This window comes from Lytechinus variegatus, chromosome 16 (assembly GCF_018143015.1).
Source record: "Lytechinus variegatus isolate NC3 chromosome 16, Lvar_3.0, whole genome shotgun sequence".
Classification (NCBI taxonomy): domain Eukaryota; kingdom Metazoa; phylum Echinodermata; class Echinoidea; order Temnopleuroida; family Toxopneustidae; genus Lytechinus; species Lytechinus variegatus.
This window is the reverse complement of record NC_054755.1, coordinates 19,921,910-19,947,654: the sequence shown is the minus strand read 5'-3', so window position 1 is coordinate 19,947,654 and position 25,745 is coordinate 19,921,910. Positions and strand designations below refer to the sequence as shown.

Here is a 25,745-nt window from a genome sequence, read left to right as displayed (position 1 = left end):
TAAATCTAAGTACAGTAGAGGCACTGGTCAGAAAATTGGGATCATCCCAGTTTACAGGGACTGTCTCAGAATGTTTTCAAAGATTTCTCCACACTAGAATTCTAGGAAAGTTCATTGACCTGTCAAGTGCCGACACCAATCAAGTGCGCTAGTCAATGTAAACATATCGATAGGTTTCATAACAAGATTATTAGAAGACGACAAGTCATGAAAAATATATGGTGAACTAGGGGGAATTGAGATCACTGAATGTATATTTTGCACTCTCAATTTCCGTAATTGTGGTCTTTGTCCCACAGGGTGAAGTGAAAAAATGTCCCCTTAAACAAGGACAGTCTCAATTTATCAAGACATGATTTGTCTAGGTTTATGAGGATATCCTTGTTTTCTGGGACGATCCCAATTTTTGAACTAGCGCCTCTACTGATTTATCATGTTTATAATTAGTCTAAGCCAAGGCCCTGTCACATCCTTCCGTTACCTTGCAGGTGACTTTCTTGTTACCAGCAGATCGCCTGAATTGTCAACGTACATTTATAAATAGCATCTTCCCGAAGCAGTTACCTGCATGCAGGAGCGGAGCACACGCAACTCGCAACGACGCAAGGCTCAATAAACAAGGTCAAAACAAAGTCTGATTTGCCCGCAGACATAATTTGAACAGGCTAAAATTTGCGGGCGAGTATGTGGCTGATTGCCGGCCATTCCGTGGATTCACAATGTGGTGCGCCATCTATTGGTTGCAGCAAATAGGCCAAATTTCTAACTTCAGGGTCGACATCTAGACCAAGCTCTTTGGTTTCTGTTATGTTGGTTGTTCCGCTGAACTCCGTTGGCTCCACTCTTCTTCTTCTGATAAAGTACAGTCCACCGACTAGTGTATTGTCGTACTATATTAGGCAGGTCTGGTGTGGAGTATGTACAGTGCCATTTTAAAATGTAGTAAAAAGTTACTAGTTTGTAAGTGCAGCTAAAAAACCATGCTCCTCTCTTAGTGAATCCAAATAGTACAGCCACAGAGACCAAAGTTCTAGCTCAATCTGTACAGGGCACTCATGGCCAGTACTGTACAGTTCGGATAAAACAGGGAAGTGAAGTTGTGCAACAGGCGAAGTAAGTCACTGTTTTTTCCCCTTTTAAGTTTATTTTTCCCGTTTTGGTGCATGTCAGGCCAAACAGAATAATAATTTTTATTTTGGTAGTTATTTTTATATATTTTTATGAAATACTGACAAAAATTGATGAGCCCTGTCGGGGGAATTTTGCATACTAATGGTGGCTGCACGATAGCTACCTCGAGCGAAGTTTGTGCAGGCTCCACTCCACTTCACTACCGCTACACTACACTCCACCTACCTGAACTTCGGGCCGGGATGGTGAACTCGATCTGATATTCCGAGTGACAAAGCTGGGATCAAAATTTTATTTAATGTAAAAATTATGGAACAAAAATTAATGAGAAAGAAAAATAGCCTTAATTTCTTACTCTTCACCTGTATTTCACTCCGTGTCCATCCTCCGGTTATCCCCAAAATTTGGTGATTTTTGGGGGCCTGTATCTATTTCCTCACACGTACACATATTATTCACGGCCGATTTCAAAACATCGCATGCGATCGGTCGCCGGTCCTGCGATCATATTTCATAATTCATATGGCGATGTTTTGAAATCGGCTGTGAAAAATGTGTGAGGAACAATAGAAAAATAGATACTGCCTGGCCAATATTAAGAAAAGACGGAAGCGACTTGCCCGATGTTATCATGTTTACGCCGCCATTTTGTTTCCTATTGTTCTTCCCCAACGCTACGCGACGCACGCGTCTAATTTGTATTGTAACGTTGAGTTCACATTGACAAGCAGAGCTGCAGAGTTCACTCATTCAACAAGACACAGATTTGATAGGACGGGACCACAATTTTTTCCCTCGCACTTTTTTTTGCTACAAACTTTACAAACCAATGTTCAAAGATTTCTCCGAAAAGGACAGCACAAATAGTTTCGAAGTGTAATGCGAAACGACTTAGAACGAACTAATATTATAGGCAATCATGGTAGTAGGAATCAATACTGCTCATAAGAATAAATAATTTTTTTACCTTTATTTAGATTCACTTCCCGACCGTGACAATCTGTGAACGGTGGGATTCGGACGCCATGTTCATTTTGTACCGTCCGTCGTAGTCTTTGTTTAAAAGACCGTACCGAGCTCGAAATGTGTACGTACGTACGTGGCTCAAACTAACTACGCATGTAGTCTGTAGACACAGACACTTATATCTTAAACTTTTAGTCAACAATATCAATGTATCTTCAAACAAGCGATATGTTGTACAAAATAAATTGCATCGCCTTCAATAAAAATGTCTCTGTCAATGCCTCTAATGTGGGCTGTAAGTTAATACTCAGACCACTTTCATATACAGGGACTATATGCAGGTCCTGGCTGGAGATAATTACATCTCAATGTTTTAGAGTGAAATTCTGAGAAAAATGCTGAAAATTTGATCGAAATGGAATTATAAATCTAACGAAGTTGAAGTTATTGCATTTAAAGTTTTGCAGTATTCCGGTGAAACAGTTCTGGGCATGTCTTCATGCATTCATTAGGTGGGCTGGCTGATGTCATATCCCCACTTTTTTATGAAATTAGGAAAAAATTTCCACCAAGAACTAAAAAAAACAACAATTAGATTGCACTGATGGAGTGCATTTGTTGTTATTGCCGTATCTTGTGGAAATGTGGAGACACTTACACATGTATCATGAATCAATTACAGACCTACCAAAATTAAGTCTCACGCATTATGCGTAAGACTCAAGCATTTTGGACTCTTGTTCATCCCCTCAAATCTCTGTCTCACGCAACTATCACAGCCTATCCCCATATACATTGTCTGTGATCTCACTCAGCTTCTTTTTGCCATCTCACCCAGATTCACAGAAAAATCTCACGCATAGCCTTTGAACTTGGCATCTCTGCAATTATGACTTCATGTATAATAACATAAGAAAAATGAAAGAGGGGATATGACATCATCAGCCCACCTCTAATGAATATTCATGACGATATGCATATACCGGGGATCTATTTTCTAAGTTAACAAAGTATTGCTTAAATTTAAAATTCAATAACTTCATTATTTGTCAGATTTTGATGAAATTTTCAGGATTTTTGGCAGGGAATATTACTCTACTTATTGCGATGTAAATATCTTCAGCCCAAACCATCGCTTTAAGGAGAAGTTCATGACCCTGACAAGAACAATATTGTAAATATACCAGAAAAAATAATCAAAAATATTCATGAAAGTTGCACGAAAATTCATCAAAGATTTATTAAGTTATAAGAATTTTGATTTTTTGATTTGTCATTTTCTGGCAGTGGCTTCACATGTATAATTTTGAATATTTTGAAATAACGGAATTGTCATTTTGTAAAATATATGAAAATGGGTTATTTTATTGTACCCTAAAATTTTTTTCACACCCGCTCATTAAGAAATTTAAATTAAAGCATTCTATATTACATAACAATTGGGGCAGCTGCTTGTATGTTATTAGTGACGTACAGTTGGTGTGGGGCCGGGACTCCCAATGAAGAAAAAAAAATGATGGCATTTACAGTTCTCCCCTTTTTTGTTGGCATTTCTTATGCAATAAAATTCTTTTCTATTTCAAGTTGAATTATTTTGATGAAATTATGTCATCAATGGTTTATTTCCACTTTCATCTAATACCACTTCTTCCATTTGCCAACTTGTCTGCTATCATTTGGTCTACCATCAGTTCGTCCACTATCCATGTTTAATTGTCATTTCATCCAATCACCATTTTGTATAACAAGAAGTTGGTCTGATAGACATTTAGTCCATATACCATTTGGTCTAATTGGACTAATTGGGCATTGCAAGGAACTTGTGATCAATTGCAAGTCTATTTTCGTTCCTGGAATCATATATCATATATCTTGCTATTAATTGCAAATTTGCGATTGATTGCTAATCTGCTCCATAAAACAAGGAGTCCAATCAAGTTTGCTAAATTTAAAAGTGATCAATCAGCTGTAAAATTGTAACAGAATATTTGCGATTGATTGCAAATATTTTCTTGCATTAGATCAACTGGTTGAGACGAAATAGTGATAAGACGAAGTGATGATTGGACCAAGTGGTTATCGGACCAAATGGTTGTGAGACAAAATATTGATGGATGGAATGGCATTAGACTAAATGAAGGTAGACCATTTGGTGAGTGGATCAGTTGGCAGTAGACGAATTGGCAATTTACTGGGATCAATATGCAATAAGTTAGCTGATGTAATATGAAATTCATTATCAGTCTAATTGACAGCTCAAAGAAAGTAGAAGTTTGGATTGGCTACTGAGTTCATGTGTAAGATATATTTATACATATTAGTTTCTGGTACAAGGGAGACATGTATAAACAATATATGATGAGGATTTAATGTCATTTATGAAGACAGGGAAGAAGAGGAATGTGGCAACATCAGCTCATTCTTTGCATAAATTCCCGACAACACAAATACAGCATTTTACAAAAAGGGATGATTAATTCAAGGGGAAGTTCAACTTGACAAAAATTTTAAGGTAAAAAAAAAGCCCCTCCCCCAAAAAAAAACCATTAGTGAAGGTTCTAGAGAAATCCATCAGAGATTTTAAAAGTTGATAGAATTTCAGTTCTTGTTGTTGAGATGTGACTCATGTGAGTAGCTTCCCAACGTGATTTCAGAAGAAAAAAATTAAAATATAATTTTCTCGAACCATTGAAATTGTTTTAATTGTACCTTCATTATATCAACAGACAAATTATTCACACCTGCTCCCCAAAGGAGGAGCAAATAGTTAGTCATCATGAACTATTGAAAAATCGAAATTTATTCATTTTATATCACATACATGTAACACATGGGGCAGTTGCTTGTTTGACGTCACAAAACAGAAAACGTAAATTCTAATAACATTCATACCCTATAGTGGATTTTCCACAAATCTTCACCAATCAAACTATTTTTACGACAAACTTTAGGGTGAACTTCCCCTTTACGAGAGGGAGGGAGAAAGAGATAGAAATACGAATTCAACAGAAATGAGATAGTAACAAAAATTATCTAAACTTTTAAACGTTGGTACAAAAATATCCTTTTATTTTACATGGCAACAAATTACACAGGGTATTATCAATCAAGGCTACTGCACACCGTATGATTGGTCTGCAACCAGATTTCGGAACAAAACCTTAACATTTGATGCGAATATAAAGACAGTGAACAACTTACGGCCACCTTGCAGTTCAGCTCTATTCACTCAGTCGCAGACCAGTCGGGTCGTAATTAAAGGTGCGCGGTGGCCTTTACAGTGCAAAGTACCTAATCATTGTAGGAATACTTATTTGCACTGAGTGAGTAGAGCTGAATCGCAAGGTAGTCATAAGCCTCAACACCACACACCTTGCGATCCGACTATCATGCTGTCTGCGACTCACACATGCACTTTTTGCCATAGCAACTGAGCAAATGCGCTTACTACTGCGTATTCACATTGTCTATGCGTCGTGCAACTCTGCTGTCTGATTGGCTGGAAGTTGGATTGAGCTTGCAATCCAGTTATAAGGATTCGACATGTCAAATCCTTACAATTTTCCTTGCGACTTGTCTTTGACAGGTCTGAGACCATCAATCTGACAAGAGCCGTGACGTCACATCTCCCCTCAGTCAGTCGCAAGCCAGTCATAGACCAGTCGGGTCGTAAGGTGTGCGGTGGCTTCTACCAGTGCAAAGTACCTAATCATTTTAGGAATACTTATGTGCACATCATAGACTATGGTACCCTTCTTATCATTACAATAAAAACGATTTTGGAAGCCGATCGTAATACTGTCATAGCAATCACAAGATTGGCTACAATTTATTATTATCATTATTTTATTCAGCACTTAATCGAAAAGAAAACATGTACAATGCAAGATTGAGAAATATTACAAAAATACAAATAGTTTTAGACCTTTTCTCACCCAACCAGGTAGCCTGGGTAGGGAATAGGTCAACTTAATGGCCATGGCCCACAGGCCTTCCCTCCCACACCAGATTGAGTGAAAAAAGATCATTACATATAATAGGGTTACAAAATATAAAACAGGTAGGTTGCACAAGAAAAGGAATCAACTTACATTTAACATAACCATAGAAAATTTGAATCCAGTTTGGACTTTAATCCAAAATAAGGCTTAATTACTATCCCAAATTTTGAAGTAGACCTATACAGGCAGCTAGTCAATGTGCACATCAAATGAAAAAAAAAATAATTCTTTCAAGATATATAGAGCAAAATGTGCTTTGTTTTTAAAATAGGGTAGTAAGATGTGCAGCGGCCATAAGATCTCAAGCATACGTACATAAACATGGATCAGAAAATGTCTACATTTCATATCCTAACTTTATAGAAATTTTGTATCATACCACTCAATCACAGAGTTATATCTTCCTGATGCAAGAAAACAATACATAAACAAAATATGCTGCATAGCATATAGAACCATTTCTAACCATAAAATATTGCACATGATGAACAATTATTTATTCTTTTGAATTTTCATTCATTCATTTATTTTATCATTATTTATTTATCTATTTTATTTTTTTGGGGGGGGTGTAAAAGGCCCCCCTCCAAATTTTTCATGATAATTGTGCAACATAAAATGTTTGGGCTGTGTCCTTTCATCACTTTTTTCTTTCAAGTTTTGCATAACTTTTGAGATGAAATTTGCGTTGCCTGGGCACACACCTCTGAAAGCACGTAACATTCTGTAAGTGCATGTCAGATCCAAACTTGCAAAAAAATGTGAATTCATGTACAAATCTGAGGAAAATTCTGCTACTAGCCAAAATTCATAACTGTATCGTAATGTTTATTTCATTTATAGATAACAATCAATTTATATCATGTTATATCTGATCAGAAAACTGTCACCAACAATGTCCATTGAAATAATCAATGAAAAAATGAAAAACAAAAAAGTACCTTGAAAAAAAATACATAAGAAACAAATTTTTATACCTATTTTTTTAATGAACATTTGACCATAATCATACAGTCTGTCTCAACAAACAAATTGCACTTCAAAGGCATCATTTTATTGATTTAATTATAATATCAAGCAAAAATTAGCAAAATCATTTAAAACATAAATTTTAATAATTTTGTAAAGGTCAAATATAAAATTCTGTAGATTATGTCATGGGTGACGTGCATGTTGATCCTTGGCGCGGTTGGTGACCGAGATATTGATTTCCAGCCTCCAAAATACCCAAGTCCTTTAAATTCATTTCTACCAGCGATGGAAGCTGTGTTACTTCTTTTTAGCCTGTTTGCTAATCTTCAGAAGTCGAACATGCCTTATTTTATTTGTCTTAATTGTGGAAATCTCATGTACGGGGAGTTTTATTTCTGGGTTCAACAGAGTCAGAGTCCGACGCACGTAAAGGCCCAGACCTTCTGGAAGGCCGTTGGCGGGTCGGCATTGGATGTTCGACGACGCTGAGCTGCCAGTAGGTCTAGTCAACCGTTAGTCATCGGCTGCGGACTAATAATTACCGGTTCTTAACAGGGCTGTGACAGGATCATCTGCGATTTACGACCTCATCCAAGACTAGTCTTAACAAGCCAGTCTAGTCTAGTCTCAGCTTTTAGTACCAGGTCTAAGACTTGCCAGTAACCTGCTCCCTCGTAGAAGGCTACACATCTCTGTAAAAGAATGCCAAGAACAGAACATTTATAAGATATGCTCCTATGCAATTCTTGGGAGTGATCAAATATTTATGCAAATATGTTGTGTGCTACAGTGTGTACAGTACAAGGATTACTTGTACACTACATACAACAAAGCTAAATGAGAAAACTATATTGGAACCCCAAAAGTCTTAACCCTATCTAGGCTGGGGTATTTTGGGAGTTCATATGGCCGGGGGGGGCCTCCCAGGCCCCCCCTTAAGATCTCGGCCGTCGACCGCGCGATCGCGCCGAAAATCGGCACGCGGGTTGCCTGGGACATAATCTACAAGATTGTATAGTAAGATTTTTCATGCGAATTGCTATTAAGTGATTATGCTAATTTATGCGTAATTAGTATGCGAAATCATTCTTTTTCCTCTAACTCCTTAAATAAAGCTCCAAATGTACTAATTTTTGGTATAGAAACTCTTTGTGGTGTTCTTAGCAAGTGTACATGAAAAAAATTGCGATATCAAATCATTTTCTTATGTATTATATTGTTTTTTGCAATTTCTTATGTATTTCTTTGTTTTTTGACCTTTTGTTTTTCATTGTTTTTTTCTATGAAATTTGTTGGGGACTCTTCTGTGATCATAAAAAGCATAAAATAAATACATTTAGACCAGCAAAACTAAAAATAATCATGCATTTATGAATTTTGGTTGAAAACACAATTTGCATTGACTTTGTACACAAAATCACGTTTTTGAGCAATTTTTGGTCTGACATGCACTTACATAATGTTGCGTAATTTCGGAACCACGTACCCGGGTGACGCAAAATTGGTCTCAAAAGTTGCGCAAGACTTGAAAGTAAAAAGTCAGCGAGCGGCGCGGTCAAAAAATTTTGCGCGGCGAAAATATCGCCCGATTCGTTGAGGGGGGGCCTCCGAGGCCCCCCCCCCGGCCTATATAGGGTTAGCTTGGCCATCACAAAATAAAAAGAAATATATATCATATAAAAGAGAGAAGTATAAAAAGAAATATATATCATATAAAAAGAAATATAAATCATATAAGAGAGAAGTCCAGCCTTTGTTTTGCACCTAATTTCAAATAGTGATCAGTCATGCATGAATGATTACGATTCATTATATACAACAATGTATCTTTTCAGACCTTCAAATCATGGAAGCGCAGAGCGTAATGCTTCACTGATCATGACTTAGTTCATACTTTTCTGAGTATTTCAGTCTATTGCTTAAACTGCAAATATAAAGTGTATCTTGATTGGTAATATCTCAAAAACGGGTGTACTGAAGATGAGAAAGGGTAGTCCTTACAAAGATAAGAACGTGTTAAAGGGATGGTCCGGGCTGAACATATTCATATCTAAATAAAGTAAAATTCACAGAGCAAAATGCTTAAAATTTGATCAAGATCGGATAACAAATAACGAAGTTATTGAATTTTAAAAATTTGCATTATTCCGGTGAAACAGTTCTAGGCATGTCTTCATTAGGTGGGCTGATGTCATATCCCCACTTGTTCTTTAGTATTTTATTATATGAAATTAGCTTTATTCAAAATGTTTCTACCAAGAACTAAAACAATTGGACTGAAAACTGGTTAAGTGCATTAGTTATTTATTGCCGCAACTTATTTCATCATAATGGAGACACATTCATGAAAAAATTAAACAATTATGACTTCATGTAATAAAAAAAGAAAGAGGAAAGTGGGAATATGACATCATCAGCCCACCTAATGAATATTCAGAACAATGCAGATATAACTGTTTTCACAAAATATTGATAAACTTGAAAATTCAATAACTTGATTTATTATCCGATTTAGATGAAATTTTTGGCATTTTGCTCTGTGAATTCTACTCGTTATTGAGATATAGAACTTTTCAGCCCAGAGAATCCCTTTAAGAAGATTTTAGAATCCTGATTTGCAATGGATTTTGGCATCTTCCTATTACGGTAAGATAAGATAAAAGATACAGAGATAAGAACGTTTTCAGAATACTTCCCTGTATTTTAATCTGTGAGAACCATCCTCAATAGGACCTACCTTGAATGAAGCTATTTGTGGTTGAGTCCCTTTCGGATTTTTTGCTTTCAAACAAAACGACGAGGTTCATTCTCCGGTCCACATGGCCGATGAAATAAGTCATCATTTGAGGCTACATAAAACAAAAATCAAATTCTGTTAAAGGTCAAGTCCACCTCAGAAAAATGTTGATTTGAATCAATAGAGAAAAATCAGACAAGCACACGCTGAAAATTTCATCAAAATCGGATGTAAAATAAGAAAGTTATGACATTTCAAAGTTTTGCTTATTTTCAACAAAGTAGTTACATGAACGAGCCAGTTTCATCTAAATGAGAGATTCGATGATGTCACTCACTCACTATTTCTTTTTTTTTTATTGTTTGAATTTGGATGTAACTGGCTGGTTCATATAACTATTTTGTTGAAAATAAGCGAAACTTTAAAATGCCATAACTTTCTTATTTTACATCCGATTTTGATGAAATTTTCAGTGTTATGCTTGTTGAATTTTTCTCTTTTTATTCAAATCAAGTTTTTGTTGGGGTGGACTTGTCCTTTAAAGGGGCCTGTTTCATGAAAATTGCTAAAACATCAAATTTGCAAAAGCCACTGAAATCCTTCTGTCTGATTGGCCGATGATAAATTTGTTTTAAAAAGTGTGCATTTCTTACTATAACAAGTCATTATGAAAAAGAACCAAGGTCTATCCTTTAGTGAAAATTACTGTTAGCTGGGGTTTAAAGGCACTATGCCACATCCATTTTTAAAGAGAGCCATCTTTAAACCTAAACTACCTCATATGGACCCTCCGGTCTCTTTACCCATGATTGATAGTCATGAACTGGGATGGGAGCTACTGAATTTTTTTATTTTTAATTATGCAATCTGATGCACACCTTGACAGAAAATTCAGCCTAAAAAATTACTGTATCTGGGTATGTTACAATAGAAGACAAATGCACCCAAATCCACATAGATCTAGACTGTATTTTTTGGTCTAGGTCTAGACTGTATTTTTTGTTTTCACACAGTAATACACAAACACAAACTCAACAGGGAAACTGTTCCTCATGATTCCTGTCTGAAGACTGATCTTCTGTATTCATCTAGCTGACACTTTTTCACTCATGGTTCATTATTTTGTCACAGAATTCTTCGGGCAAATGATTCACGCTTTGGTGGCCAATTCTTTCTGATCTCATTTTTAGATCGTTACTACAACTGGCGCATATCTCCCAAACTTCTATTGCGCACAAACAAGAATCCTACCTGTTTACTTATCTTGTCACATTCATATGTTATACTGTCTAATGAACCGGCTTCGTGTTTGGTCATTATCAACATCACAATGTTTGGCCATAGGTTTGTGGGTCGCTCCTTTCAGATAAAAAAAAGGAGGAAAAAACATCTTTAATTTATAAATATGGTGAAATTACAAATTAACTCATTTAAAGTAATAAACTTATTTACTTAAAAGTTCAAATTGTAGGCACATCAAAGTTTGTCTTGCAGATGGTTGTTTTATTCACTTTGTCTTTTCATTACTACAAAAGATGCAGGGCCAACCTGAAAATCAAACTATTATCTAGTAGACCAAATGATGGTTGGACCAATTTAATCAAAGACGAAGTGGGTTTAGCCACCATGGTTTTAGGAGATCCGAGAATTACACCACTTGCTTTAAGACCAAGTGCTGGTTGGACCAATGGGCTGAGCGGTGATGATGATAGAAGATCTGGGATTTAGACCATCTGCTCGTACAGATGGAGACCACGTAGGGGTTGAACCAATTTACCGGTACTCACATTTGGATAGGAGAAGATGGCCGGGTAGCTATCCATACCGGTGGGAGGCTCTGTCATTTCTGACGGGAAATGGTACCCAAGGCCTTGGAAGTTGATACCGGATGCCTGGGTATTGAGAACCAAGGATATGTTGAATGCGTCAGTCTTACGCTGAAAGGCAACTATCCTACATGTATGACATAAGTGGAAATAGAAAGGGAGATAAGTAAGGAACTATTATAAATGATGATACTCCTCCTACTACTGCTGCTGCTACTACTATCACTATGACTGGGTACCAAGCTGTAAATCAGATGAAAAGAAATTAAAATACTGATAACACGAGATGCCCTTAATACTATACTCTACTACTATACAATGACAAACTGCTACTTACTTCTACTACTACAACTACTACATGTACTACTACTACTACTACTACTACTACTACTACTACTACTACTACTACTACTACTACTACATACCATTACTAACTACTTCTTCTAATACTACAACTTGTACTACTACTACTACCACTCCTACTACTACTGCTACTACTACTAGTACTACTACTACTACTACTACTACTACTACTACTACTACTACTAATCCTACTATTACTGCTACTAGTACTACTACTACTACTACTACTTCTACAGAGCTGCCAACCTGAACAAGAACATTTCAGTATTTTCAAGGCTGAAAATCAGTATTTTGGTGAGGAAATTAGTATTTTCACAGGAATACCATAGAACACATAAACTGAAACTTAAGAAATCAATATTTTGCATGAAACCATCAGTATTCTTCTCCATTTTCAGTACTAAATACGGAAAATCAGTACTACTTGGCAGCCCTGCTACTACTACTTCTACTACTCCAACTACTCCTACTACTTCTTCTACTACTTCTACTACTACTACTTCTACTTCTCCTAAAAGTGTTTGACTTGAACTCTTTCTGTAAGAGGCCCCTAATTATTTTGACAAAATATTTGTTTCAAGAAGCTTACTTGTTATAATAATCAATGGGAAGATTTGAGAGGTGTGTCTTCATCTCCCCTGGTGGTGCTTGTTTACTCAGTGTGCTGTGAAAGTAAAGGCTGAACTGGAAATGTAAAAACATTGAATTAAATTTAAATTAAATTTATTATTAAATTTTAATACCTCAACAATAATATACAGTGCGTCCCAGAAAAAACGAAACCGAGATTTAGCGATGATTTATCATAACTTAATCATAAATAAAATAGACAAATGACCTATCAATGTAAAGCTTAGAATCTCCTCTTTCATCTGGTATTACTTAGATTATTTCTCATTCACGCATGAGTGAGCAAAAACAATTTGAAAAGGGGATACCAAAAAGTCACTTGGCGGGCCGTATCTGTGTTTTAAAAAGAAAACCACATTTTTAAAAAGTTCAATATCTGCTCTTTAATTTGATACCTCAATTACAGAAAATGGTCAAGAAATAACAAAGTTCTGGTTATTTGAAATAAGGCTTGAATATCAATAATTTCAGAAAATGAAGAGGTTTTACAGGCTAGCGTTCAAACTCACTCGTCACTCCGTTTTGTTGACGATCAGCCATGCATGAAGTCTTTTGTTACCGTGCGATAGCTTCTGTGGGAAACCGGTGAAAACAAGTTTATTTAATGAAATTAGGGAAATACAAGCATTGTTTCGAGGGATCATAACTTTTTTAATTCTCGACCATTTTCTGTGATTAAGGTATCAAAGAAAAGAGCAGATATTGAACTTTCTAGTCATGTGATTTTCTTTTTGAAATTCAGATACCCCCCGCCAAGTGAGTTTTTGGCATCCTCTCTTCGAATTGTTTTTACTCACTCATGCGTGAATGACGAATAATCTAAGTAATACCAGATGAAAGAGGAGATTCTAAGCTTTACATTGATAGGTCATTTGTCTATTTTATTTATGATTACGTTATGATAAATCATCGCTAAATCTCGGTTTCGTTTTTTCTGGGACACACAGTATTATTCCATATGAAGAAAACACTGATATGTGTACTTGCAAACCCATCAAGAGTCCTGGGAGTATTAAAAAGAATTGATGTATTCGATAAGTATAGGCCTACTAACAATCAGCAACCAAATACTACTTCTTACACTTATCGAATGCTCACCAAATGTTGATTACTGATTGGAGACTTTCGATTATCTAATCTTTGATAATTGAAAAATATGTGAAGATAACAAATGAAATTGAATTCCAAGCATTGTTAATCTTTCAAGACATGATAATGATGGCAGCGCCGACAACTGCGTTAATGTGCATGTAATAGACACTGAGCTGGGACACGCGACTGAATGTAGCTCGCTCATGTGTTTCCACAGGTAGGTCATATAAAGAGGTAAACTTTTTGGTGATTCCCGGGAATCTAGGAATCATGATTGTTCGAACAATTAAATCAATTACTCTGGCAAACAATCTAATAGCAAGTAAAGGATAATTCATTCAAGCATTCACAGTTCTGCCCCGAAAAATAAAGGGAAGAATTATCTTTTTATCATGTGACTACGCCAACTGGCCAATCACTTATTAAGAATACTCATGAATATTCATAAAAGTAACATAATACTACATACCTTAGATATTTGAGATCCTTGCATCTTAACCAACCAAACAAACAGAGGAGGAATGCCTGAATTCTTCACTTGAACAAGGGAGTACAACTTCTTCTTGGGCTACAATAATAATAATTATAATAATATGCAACATTTATATAGCGCTTAATAGCAGGGCCCGCTGGGAGAACAGTTTTCGGAACTGAAGTGGCTACCCTGGGTAAATATGCCGCTATTATTATTATTATTATTATATAGCGCTTAATACATGTCTTTCTACGTACTGCGTATTATTTCCCCAGCTTTAGCACGGCTACCCTGATCGGGCACATCGAGCATTCAAGGAATTCCTTCCTACCGTGTACCCATTTACTACACCTGGGTTGAGAGTGGCAAATGTAGATAAATGCCTTACCAAATGACGCTAGTGCTGTGGTGGGATTTGAACCCCGGACCTTGTGGTTCAAAGTCTGGAGACTTATCCACTGAGCCACAGCACCTCTACGCAACAAAATGATTTTTTTTTTCTCAGAATCTCATATGACATGGTCAATTTTACATTAAGGGGAAGTCCACCACCAAACAGTTGACTTGAAAAATATAGGCATATCAAACAGGGATAATGTTGAAAATTCCATCAAAATCAGATATGAAATAAAGTTATGACATTTTGAAATTTTACATATTTTCACAAAACAGTTGTATGCAGAACATTGTAATAGTTTAACAGCGTTAGCTAGTGATTGGGCTAACATTATGCTTCTGTGCGGGTGAAACCTCACTAACAGGGCTGTTAGTGCTCTGTTAACGCTATCAACGTTTCTGTGCAGCCGGTACTGGTCTATGCAATGGTGATAGTTATTGCAGTTGAACATTGCAGATTTGTATTCCTGGCATGCTTGCATAGCATTTTCTTTTTAAAAATTTAACAATTACTTGACTACCAATCAAAATGAATGAAAAGAAGGTAATTTTGAAAGATAGTTTGAGCTAAATATGAAATTGGAACTTACATCTTTAGCTTTGAATGCAGCTCCCCATGCATCCAGCTTGGCATGTAGGTCTTGTAGGCAGAGAAGAGCAGGGAGGAACCTCCACGAACTCATGTGACATTCAGTCTGCATCAAGGTGAAAAGAAGCTCAAGCTCTACACTGAAACTATTACGGATCGGGACAAGGACTGGGTGATGAAACCGTTTGGAGGTCCTGTGAAGAAGAGAGTATTGTAAATAAAATGTCAATCACTGGAACCATTACAGATTAGGACCAAGGCCTGGGTGATGAAACAGCGTGGACGTCATATAAGCAAGAGAGAATTGTAACAAAATGTCAACCACTGGAAATATTACAGATTGGGACCAGGACCTGGGTGATGGAACCTCTTGGACTACCTATTAGCAAGAGAGGATTGTAAACAAAACGTCAACAACTGGAACCATTATAGATTGGGACCAGGACTGGGTGATGGAACAGCGTGGACGTCCTAAAAGCAAGAAAGAACTGTAAACAAAATGTCAACCACTGGAACTATTACAGATTGGGACCAGGACTGGGTGATGAAACCGTTTGGAGGTCCTGTAAAAAAGAGAGGATCGTAAATAAAATGTCAACCACTGGAACCATTACAGATAAGGTTCAAAGTGACTTCTTACAACACTCTCATGTTTGTGATGGACGGACGGACAACATTTGGATCCCTTAGTCTCGCCTTCACCTCTGACGTGCGTGAGACTAAAGCCAACTTTTGGGTACTACATGTAACTTGCAAAGTTCCGAAATGGTTTAAAGAAAGACAGAGCATTATAACTGGTCACTAACCATTCCCAATCGTCAAAATTTTGGTCATATCGATTTACCGCAATACATCATCAACATAATCATAATACCAACATCGAATATTAAAAAAAAATAAAAATGATCAGCCAGCACTACAATCAGCCTACCTTTCTCGGATGTCTTCCACAGCACATTTTAGTTCAACAAAGTCCACTTCATTTTTCTGTATGCCCAGGGTACACAAGCGCTCATATCTGATTACTGACTGGTCAAGGAGCAGTCTCACTGTGGATACATCAATACCATTAACATGATAATTAGGAATTATTTCTCTTAACCCTTGTCTCGAGGTTTCGTGAATATTTCATTTCATTCGTTTATTTCCATTTTCAACAATTACAGTTTCTTCTGTACATGTTGACATATATAAATAACAAAACATATTTCAATTATTCCTGTGCAGAAAATTAAATTCAAGATTATTACAAATCAGGTTGAGAATGGAGGAGGCTGCTAAAAAGCAGAGCTTGTAGAGTGCAGCCTCCTAATAAATATTCTTGCAGTTGTTTAGCATATAAAAAAAAAATATAGGGTACAATCAAGCCAAAATCATGAGTCAAATACCAAGATCACAATTTCTGACCGGTAAAGAAGCATTCTTACTGTAACTACCATTACATGCCAAAGAGATTTCAGAATTAATTGGCACAAGTCTCCTTGAGAGGTGTCTTCAGTGTAGTTTAATAAATGAAGCTAAATTTGTGAATCAAATACCAAAGTCATTAAAGAAGTGGATATATTACCAGAAACATAATTAGGAATCCCCTTCTTTGAGAACAATACTTTATTTTCATCATGCTGTTCCATCACAAAATTAAAATCTATGGAATTGAAAGTAAAATGTCAGCGAGCCGTGGGGTAAAAATAATTTGCGCGGTGAAAATATTGAGCCAATCGTTGAGGGGGCCCCTGAGGTGCCCCGCCCCCAGCCTAGATGGGGTCAAGCTGCTCCCACAGATATCTTTGGTGGACAACGACCCTTGACCCTCCAATGACCTGGTGGGTGTTTCATGAAAGATGTTAGCACTGACTTAATTGTCAGTGCTGACTATTTTAGTGAAATCCTTCCCTTCATTTGATTGGCTGAGAAGCGCTGGCCTCTGACTGTTGTACTATCGTAACTGTCGGAGAAAGACAACTTGTTAGTGCTGACAACTTTCAAGAAACAGTCCCGTGACTTCATGACCTTTATCCAAAATTCCCTGATGGTTAGTAATAAAGGATACATGTTCATCAAATCCTGTCTGGCCTCTATGAAATGACTCAGCTGCTCACATAGATGAGCAAGGAGTCTATCTCTGGAGGACAATGACCCATGACCTTCCAGTGACCCGACCTCATGACATTTAGCCTCGATCCGTCTCAGTTCACCCATTGCTACTGTGTACAGACCCTTCCTGGTAGACTGAACAAGACAGAAGTAAAGAATTCAAAAAGATAAATCATCAGGTACTGTATCAATGCTCCATGAATAACAGACTTAAAGGATACACACGAAGAAAATTCATGAAAGTGATGATTATAGACAAATTATATATGGATGGAAAGGTATTGTCTTTTTATACACAAATATATCACTAAAAAGTCTTATAGATGTCGTGGAAATGCAAGAAATGAAATTATTAGACACCCTTCTCAGCCCCCCAGACCGACAATCACGCAGCTGAAAACGGTCGAGAATAATGACGTCACACAATCGACGAGCTCATCAGCTCTCTGTGCATCATGCACTGAATCACCTTACTGACCTGTTCAATATCTTCCGAATTTACCGTTTTCTTCATGTTATGTGACATTCAATTTCTGTTTTCGACAACTTCAGACCAAACGTGAATCAGAACTGTGTTCCTTTGCCCGTTTTTATTGAATTGTGGACTGTAAAGACCGATTTTGTCTACTGCATTCGTCATTGTGTTGCTCCACTCCAGTCAGTGAGTGATCAGGGTACCGGTAGTCACTTAAGAACCAAGTTTGAAAGGATACTCGTAAAATTACGTCACTCTCGCCGATGAATATTCATTAGATCGTGGTCGTGCGTGTTCAATACACACTGAGTGCATGCATGCAGAGAGTTTGTATTGAACACGCACGACCACGATCTAATGAATATTCATCGGCGAGAGTGACGTAATTTTACGAGTGTCCTTTCAAACTTGGTTCTTAAGTGACTACCGTGAGGGAGTCGCTGCCCAAAGTAGGCCTAGAGAATCTAACTTGAAAATAAAAAGCAGCAATTAAGAAGTAAGATTTAATAAATACAGGACTGAACAGAATCTCACATGAAAATAAAAAGAGAAAAAAGAGCTGGTAGGAACGGGGAAGGAATATAATTGAAAAAAAAAAATCCCGAACCAAAAAAAATCAAAGAGTTTCGAACCAGGATCCCCGCACTCACAAAAAAACTATGTGCGTACAGATTTGTCCACAGAGAGTATCTTTATCGTTCCCGGGTTCATAATGATATATATACAAAGTGCGTTCGCTGCTGTTGCCTCGCAATGCTTCGGCAATCCAACTGCAATTCCAATCATTTCGCGATGGATATTGCCGTGTTTTTTTTGTGGTTCCTGAACTTGCTACGTAATTAAATTTCATAATTTTTATTCAGTCGTGAAGACGAATGTCTATGTTTTATATTGATAATAATATCAATGTGGTGCAAGCATGATTTCTAAGTGAAAATATGCTTTGTTTATTCACGTATATTTCTTGAAAACAAATAATTTTTTCTAAGCTAAATATCGGTTACCAAAATATGTTAAATGTGCATTTCATTTTACTGTTCAGAAAATTCAAACTTTTATCTATGTAATAAGACCAATCTTGTGAGGAATAAACAATTCTAAGAGCAAAAAACGCTGATTGGAAAGATCGTCTTCAATGGGCTGCTGTCAGCTCAGCTGCTCACTGCTCTTGGTGTGACGTCACTCAGCTGGAGCTCGCCAGAGGACGGACGATGGCAGAAATATACCATGAAAATAAGTCATTTTTGAGAGCTGATTTTTGCAAACTCTAATCACTATTTTAAAAAGTGAAGTTATATATCTGATTAGTAATACTTCCCCTTTATAATGATGACCACAAAAAGACATTATCAAATACTTTTGATTCTTCGGTTGTCTACTTTAAACAACATGTTGGTTGATTAACAATTTAGCAGAATAACCCTTATTAAACTGGGGGTGAATTTGACCCCCCCCCCTTCATCACTACGCCGTCGCGCAAACGTTTTTGACCTCACCGCTCGCAAACTTTTTACTTTCAAGTCTTGCGCATCTTTTGAGACCAAATTTGCAACGCCCGGATACGCAGTTCTGAAATTACACAACATTTTGTAAGTGCACGTCAGACCCACAATTGCTAAAAAACGTGATTCCGTGTAGAAAGTCAATGCAAATTGTGTTTTTCAACCGAAAATCATAAATGTATGATTGTTTTTACTTTCAAATTTCATAAGCTTAATTTGCATAATTAATAAAAAATTATACATATTACATTTTTTGAAAAGTGTACTTCACAATCTTGTAGTTTACATCTGGCTCTACGTGCCTGCAAATTTTTGCGGCGATCCCGCAATCAGCGGCTGAGATTTGAGGGGGGGTCAAATTGACACCCCACCCCCCGTATATCCTGGTCTGAAAATAGGGTTAAAGGGGAAGTTCACCCTGAAGAAAACTTTGTTGTAAAAATAGCAGAAAAAATAGTAAAAATTATTGGTGAAGGTTTGAGGAAAATCCGTTAAAGAATAAGAAAGTTATTGGAGTTCAAAGTTTTGGATTTGTGACGTCATAAACGAGCAGCTGCTTCATGTGTTATGTAATATAAAATGCATGAATTTCAATTTTTTTATGGTTCCTGATGACTTAATTATGTTTTCTATTCATGATCGGGTGTGAAATGATTTGTCTATTGATATACAATAGGTACAGTGAAAACCATTTTCAATTTTCTGAGAAAATGACATTTCATTGATTTTTTACCATTCGCTATGTAGGAATGCTGCTCGCATATGACGTCACAAATCAAATAATTGAAATTCTAATAACTTTTTAATTATTTGATGAATTTTTCTCAAACCTTTGTCAATATTTCTTATTATTTTTTCTGCTATTTTGCAATAAACTTTTTGTCAGGGTGAACTTCCCCTTTAACATTAAAGTGAATGAGGATTTTCCAGGGCTCTAAGCCTGAGGCCAATTCTTTCCCTCAGTTTTACCTCTTTTCTGGCAAACCATTTTAGCTCGAGAAATGTAAGTGAAGTGTAGCTCTTCTCCGCAGCATTGAGGAAGGTCAGGGCATTGAGAAGTGTGGTCCAACTACCCCCTCCGCTGGTACCGCTTGATGTTCGACTCGCCTCCTTTTCTTTATCCTGTAAACAAGAGAAAAAGAAAGGATTGGTGAAGAAACGTCACAGGGTAGATTAGACCACCATTTTTGTCTTTGTTTTGGTGGAGATCTCACTCATACATGTCATCAAACTGAAAAATCTGCAAAACCCCCTTCTTTTGTTCTCTTTTTTTTTTTCTTCTTACTTCCGGTTGCAACTTGGATTTGAACCTCTTGCTGCAAAACAAAGCATCTCCAGTCCGTCGCCTTGCTCACTGAGCTAGCAGGAATTGTTGAAAGCTATGGGTTCATAACGGTTATCAACCGATATTTTGACTAGTCTACTATCCAAGCGTATTGGATATTTATTTTTCTGACTAAATAAACCAATGCTCAGGATTCTATTGGGAATTACACACACTAGAGATTTTGACAGAATAAAGCCATATTTTGGTATCGAACTTTTCCTTCCTAAATTTCTTACTCTTAGATATATGGCGAGTACCCCCGGCCCAAGTCTGCACGATTCTAGTAAAAGAATATACGCAACGAACACCGGCTTTACACATGCAATACCATGTCATGAATACATGCACTCATGGTTTCAAATCGTCTCGTGTGTGAAGGATTCATATGCACCTGGTGCACGCGAATCTTTCACACCATTTTTACTAAAATAACTATGACTTTACATCATAGCTATGAATTCTACTGTTTCTATAACACTTACCGAACCATATGGATCGTTTGTTGAATTCTCTTTGCTGTTTTTTTAATAAAATAAGAGCATTTTTCGTGATCTTCACGTAGATGCCTCTTGATCAGCGTTGATATCAACTTTTGCCTAAAGAGGGAGCGCGAGCAGCGTTCTCGCCAGTGTATAATACGCATGGTTCAAACACCATGCGTGCGGAAATGGAGATCAAGTGGAACCATGCGTAAAATTTCAGCGACATGCGTGGCGACATGCGTGGAAAAATTAAATGGAAATATTCATAAAAAAATAATACACTCCATGAACTCATCTTAGTGATATCAACTTAATTTATCGGGTTGCGCCGAAGTCCCACCAACTTAAGACCACTTACAGGCCTACTACGGCTAGGAAAGTGGCAAGGCGCCCAGCTAGCTCGCGGCTGCTCGCTACGGTTCTCCTCCCGACTCCCTGGTCCTTTCATTCTCTCCCAGTCATCCATGCAGACATAAAAACCACACACACAAATTCTCTCCCCATCATCACAAGATCAACTCACTGCAAACATTATACACACACAGGACACAACGCAAGCACATGTTTGACCGTGGTTTGACCCTGGCAATTGTTTCTTCGAAGTGATTGTTTATATTTTTTAATGCTGTGATGATAGAGTGATTTCCGTGCTTGACTGATATCTGATTTGATTTAATCCAAGTTTGAATGTGTGGTACTTGGTTTACTTGAGGTCTGTATGTTTACTGTTTAGTATTTTTAGCCCATTATTTGTCAAGAAACATCTGCATTCGTGTCCAAATACAATGTAAAAAGATAAAGTTTTTGTAGAACTTTCGTACAATTCTGAAAAAAGTAATTTTATCATAAAATATACCTGCAAGCCTGCAAATGTGAAGTTGAAATTATTTAAATGATGCATTAAAAAAAAAGACTATCCATCATGAATGCCGTCCAAAGCCTCTCTTTGCAATTAAATTTACCCTGACCTAATTTCTCAACACAGGCCATGTAGCAGCCAAACCCAACACAGAATGAAAAGGGCGGCAATCTTGTAACCCCTCCCCCCCCCACCGCAAGAATATCAGATTTCCAAACATGTGCTTCTCAAGATTGTGCAATACTAGCGGAGACAAAGAAAGTTATGTAAACAACTCGCAGAGGGTTGGGACTAGTCTTTGTTTTCAGTCACTTAAGAAAATGGCAAACTGGATAAAGGTGAAATACATCCTTAAAAAATGATTGTTTGGAATGACAAGACTAAGATTAAAGGAAATATGACTGAAAAATATCCATAGTTCAATCGCTAATTTCATTACTGACAGAACAATAATATGTGTTTTATTAACTTCTGGTCAATATTCCAATATGACAAGACTCCCATTTAAGACTAGCGAGCAAATGATGGTGGGGGGGTTCTGGAATGAAAACCAAAAAAAAACTTCTCACACAAGTCACACACAAATCCCAATACACTAACTTTGATGATACAATCACGAGTGTTGCTTAAAGCAACGCACGTGCTCTCTACTGGCTTTGTACAGTCACAGAAATACAACACACACGATAAATCCTCAGTCACATGCACACGGCATACACTGCAGGCTCCAACTCCAAGCAGAGAAAGTTTGTCCTCTGCTCGAAGTAAATCATTCTGTCAGCTCCAAATTCCATGTTTTTTCTATCTCAGTGCTTGGATTCGGCGCTGGCTCCCAAGCCTACTGAACGGCAAGTATCTGTGCATTTGTGTGGGCTTAAAAATACGCCACAATGGGGCTTCCTTAGCGTCTCTATTTGATGAAAAGGCCGTCGCTTCCGCGCTCCGCGCGGGGGTGAACCTCCCCTCCCGCACCCACCCCCCAGGAGTGCCAGCACAAGTCCCCGACATGCGTGATTTTTTTTCTGGCGAGAACGCTGAGCGCGATATTATTCACCAAGCCGGTAGGCACTTAAGAACCAAGTTTGAAAGGATACTCGTAAAATTATGTCACTCTCGCCGATGAATATTCATTAGATCGTGGTCGTGCGTGTTCAATACACACCGAGTGCATGCATGAAGAGAGTTTGTATTGAACACGCACGACCACGATCTAATGAATATTCATCGGCGAGAGTGACATAATTTTGGTACAATTTCCTATTACGCAGGGGGTCGAGGTTCGAGCCCTGGTCACGTCTTTCGGATGGTGACGTTAAAGGTCGGTCCCAGACGTAAATAATCATATCTGATTGATACACGTCTGACAAAACTCAAATACACACACACACACCTGGTTGAGACTTGGAGGTAAGCGATAAAAACAGTTTTATAAATAATTTCCAATTCATTTTTTAAAAAAAAACTTAAACCATTAAAAAAGAAATCATTAGTGGAGAAATACTGAAATGTTTGGCGTTTTTTATTCCCTCACATTCGTGTGATGAATGAAAACGTCAAAGTCCACTATGAAACCACATGCGTTGTGCGAGGTTAGTATTACTAACCTCGCATGTTGTGTGAGTGGAAGACAGATATTCATTAAAAAATCTGACTCAAAATGCTGGAAAAACAATGAATTTTGGGCATTCCATGTGACGGCCTCAAAATGCAGCCTTTCTCATTATAATCCCTGTGGATCATGTGCAAAGTGAATGGGTGCACAGACATGTCATGGGGTCCATAATTTGAATTAGGGTGACTGCACACTCACAGAGCAAAATGTCCTTCTTTTCATTCACACACTGACACAGTGACAGTCAAAAATTTTGCATTGTTAACCCCCTAATGGCGGCTGCACGATAGCGAGCCGTCTGTGTACAAGGAGAAATTGAATGTTAAAAAACTCCTCGAAAAAATCGAAGCAGACGGCTGCCAGCATGCTCTATTCCATCGGTAGCGAGATGCGGGGGCGAAGCTGGCCCGACACGGCCGGCAGATCCGTGCGTCGAATTCAGCTCCAATTGATGCAGGGGAATGAAAAAGGTGGATATTTACCAATTGTTCTTTCGCTTTGTCGAATGCCAACTGACTCAGGGTCTCAAAATATTTCTCAATGAAGATTTCTTCATGATCCGGTGATAATTCAGGCTTTGAAGATAGGTTTGTGCTCATTTTCCCTGCCTCTTCTTTTCAATCCGATTAACTAAACTTCTGTTTTCTTTTCCCCTTTTTTTATTGATACGGTACGGTATCTTATAAAAGTCTGAGCGATAAGGAAAAAACACTAATCCCCTCTCCTATTGTAGGCCCCCACAGAGGGGAGACTTTTGAAGGATCTTTGAAATACCAAAAATTTGATTTGATTTGATTTATTGTTTTCTTCTGCATCCATAACATTCGTATAATACATTTTTTATAACATAATAAACATAACATGTTAGCATTTTTGGCATGAATCAGAGTACTAAAAGATAATTCCAGACAAAAATGATTAACTACATATATGATATTCACAATTTGCAGGAGAAGGATTGTCATCATAAGCAGATTGCTTGAAAAAAATGACAAAAATTGGCTAGGTCTTACAGCAGTCTCCAAGATCACTAAAATTTGTAATCTCTGTGGAATGGCTCATAAACGCCCTAAAAGAGCTCTGAAAGACTGATGGATATTTCTTGTCTTACTATGCAGAGTCTTCTCAGAGATCTTGTAGATCTATCCCAAAATCTATGCAACAATCGAAATTTCAGAATTCTTTCCATGGACTCTTCCTTGTCTTTCAATGTTCTTTCACAGATCTTTCAATTCTCCCATGAGTCTTACAGTGATCTCTGTTAAAAAAAAACCCCAAATCTTGAGAGACTGATCGTGAAAAGACGTCTACGTAATAATATTGAAATGGTTTGTAATAAATGATGTTCAAACACGTAATGTTAATACACTAAATGGAATTGTTCCCCCTAAACCTAACATCGAACGCTTCATCAAGAAATCTTTTATATTCTCCACCGCACGGATCTGGAAGAATTCGCCAGATTCATTTAAAAATGCAGCCTAAGAACATTCTTTCAAATTTTCTTTAAAAAAAATATTTATTATGATACGATATCAATTTTCACCTCACCTTAGCTGTCATACACTACATTTCTATTTTCATCTTGTCTTTCTTTTCATATTTATTACCGATATTCTACACCCTTCAGTTCTTTCCAGATAGTATTTGTAATCCAATGTTTTTGTGTATAATAAGCCTTACATTTTCTTTATTGTAATATACAATTCCCTTATTCCTCTTTAACATTAATGTTACGTTGCTGTCATTTGATTAATTCAGTTATCATTTCAGTGTTTTTTTTATCAGTGAATAAATTATACAATAAGTAGTTTTATAATTAGTAACTGTTCCGTTTTGATAACTTGAACAATTCAGTCTTATTCATGTTATCATTTAAGTAAAAATATTTGTTTGTTTCAGTGTACATTGTTATTTTTTACTAAGATTTTGACTTTATTTTCATGAATGATTATGATGATTTCTGTTGTTCTTTATGTTTTCATCAGGTCATTGATGAAAAACAGTTCATTCTAAAGTTAGATAAATATCTTTTTCATGGTAACGACAACTGCTTGGAATGTTAAATTTTCATTTCTTATTGAAATGTCCCAAAGTTTTAGCTTGCGATTAGCGCTCGCAACATCTTGCTCGGAATGCTCTTTTAACAGTAGGCCTATGGCCTAATTAGAATAACTTCAGGTTTGAAAATTTATCCAAACCGCGTAAAAAAACTG

At 37.1% G+C, this 25,745-nt stretch overlaps 2 protein-coding genes across 2 annotated transcripts in view; both read right to left on the bottom strand.

The window, feature by feature from the left end:
* The window catches only part of LOC121430309 (mediator of RNA polymerase II transcription subunit 14-like), a 51,670-nt gene extending 49,443 nt beyond the window's left edge, over positions 1-2,227 (bottom strand). Inside the window, exon 1 of the mRNA XM_041627587.1 lies at positions 2,099-2,227. The gene's annotated coding sequence lies outside the window, so the exon portion shown is untranslated. The remainder of the gene's footprint in view (positions 1-2,098) is intronic.
* A 4,434-nt stretch (positions 2,228-6,661) lies between these two features.
* On the bottom strand, positions 6,662-24,197 carry LOC121429794 (KICSTOR complex protein C12orf66 homolog). Its single transcript, XM_041627027.1, has 11 exons — positions 24,012-24,197; positions 20,219-20,371; positions 17,229-17,407; positions 16,110-16,196; positions 15,180-15,372; positions 14,188-14,286; positions 12,586-12,680; positions 11,595-11,760; positions 11,059-11,166; positions 9,808-9,919; positions 6,662-7,762 (listed from the first exon to the last, which is right to left on the bottom strand). The coding sequence occupies exons 1-11, from the start codon at positions 24,126-24,128 to the stop codon at positions 7,698-7,700; spliced, it is 1,374 nt and encodes a 457-aa protein (XP_041482961.1). The 5' UTR covers positions 24,129-24,197; the 3' UTR covers positions 6,662-7,697.
* Between the last annotated feature and the right edge of the window lie 1,548 nt (positions 24,198-25,745).

Excerpts from the sequence above, each read along its gene's own strand:
- LOC121429794 (XM_041627027.1), bottom strand. The coding sequence starts at position 24,128 with ATGAGCACAAACCTATCTTCAAAGCCTGAATTATCACCGGATCATGAA. Across the intron at positions 16,197-17,228 it reads AGACAGGATTTGATGAACAT|ATATGAGCGCTTGTGTACCC; the intron begins GTATCCTTTATT and ends GTCAGTAATCAG. Across the intron at positions 7,763-9,807 it reads CACAAATAGCTTCATTCAAG|AGATGTGTAGCCTTCTACGA; the intron begins GTAGGTCCTATT and ends ATTCTTTTACAG.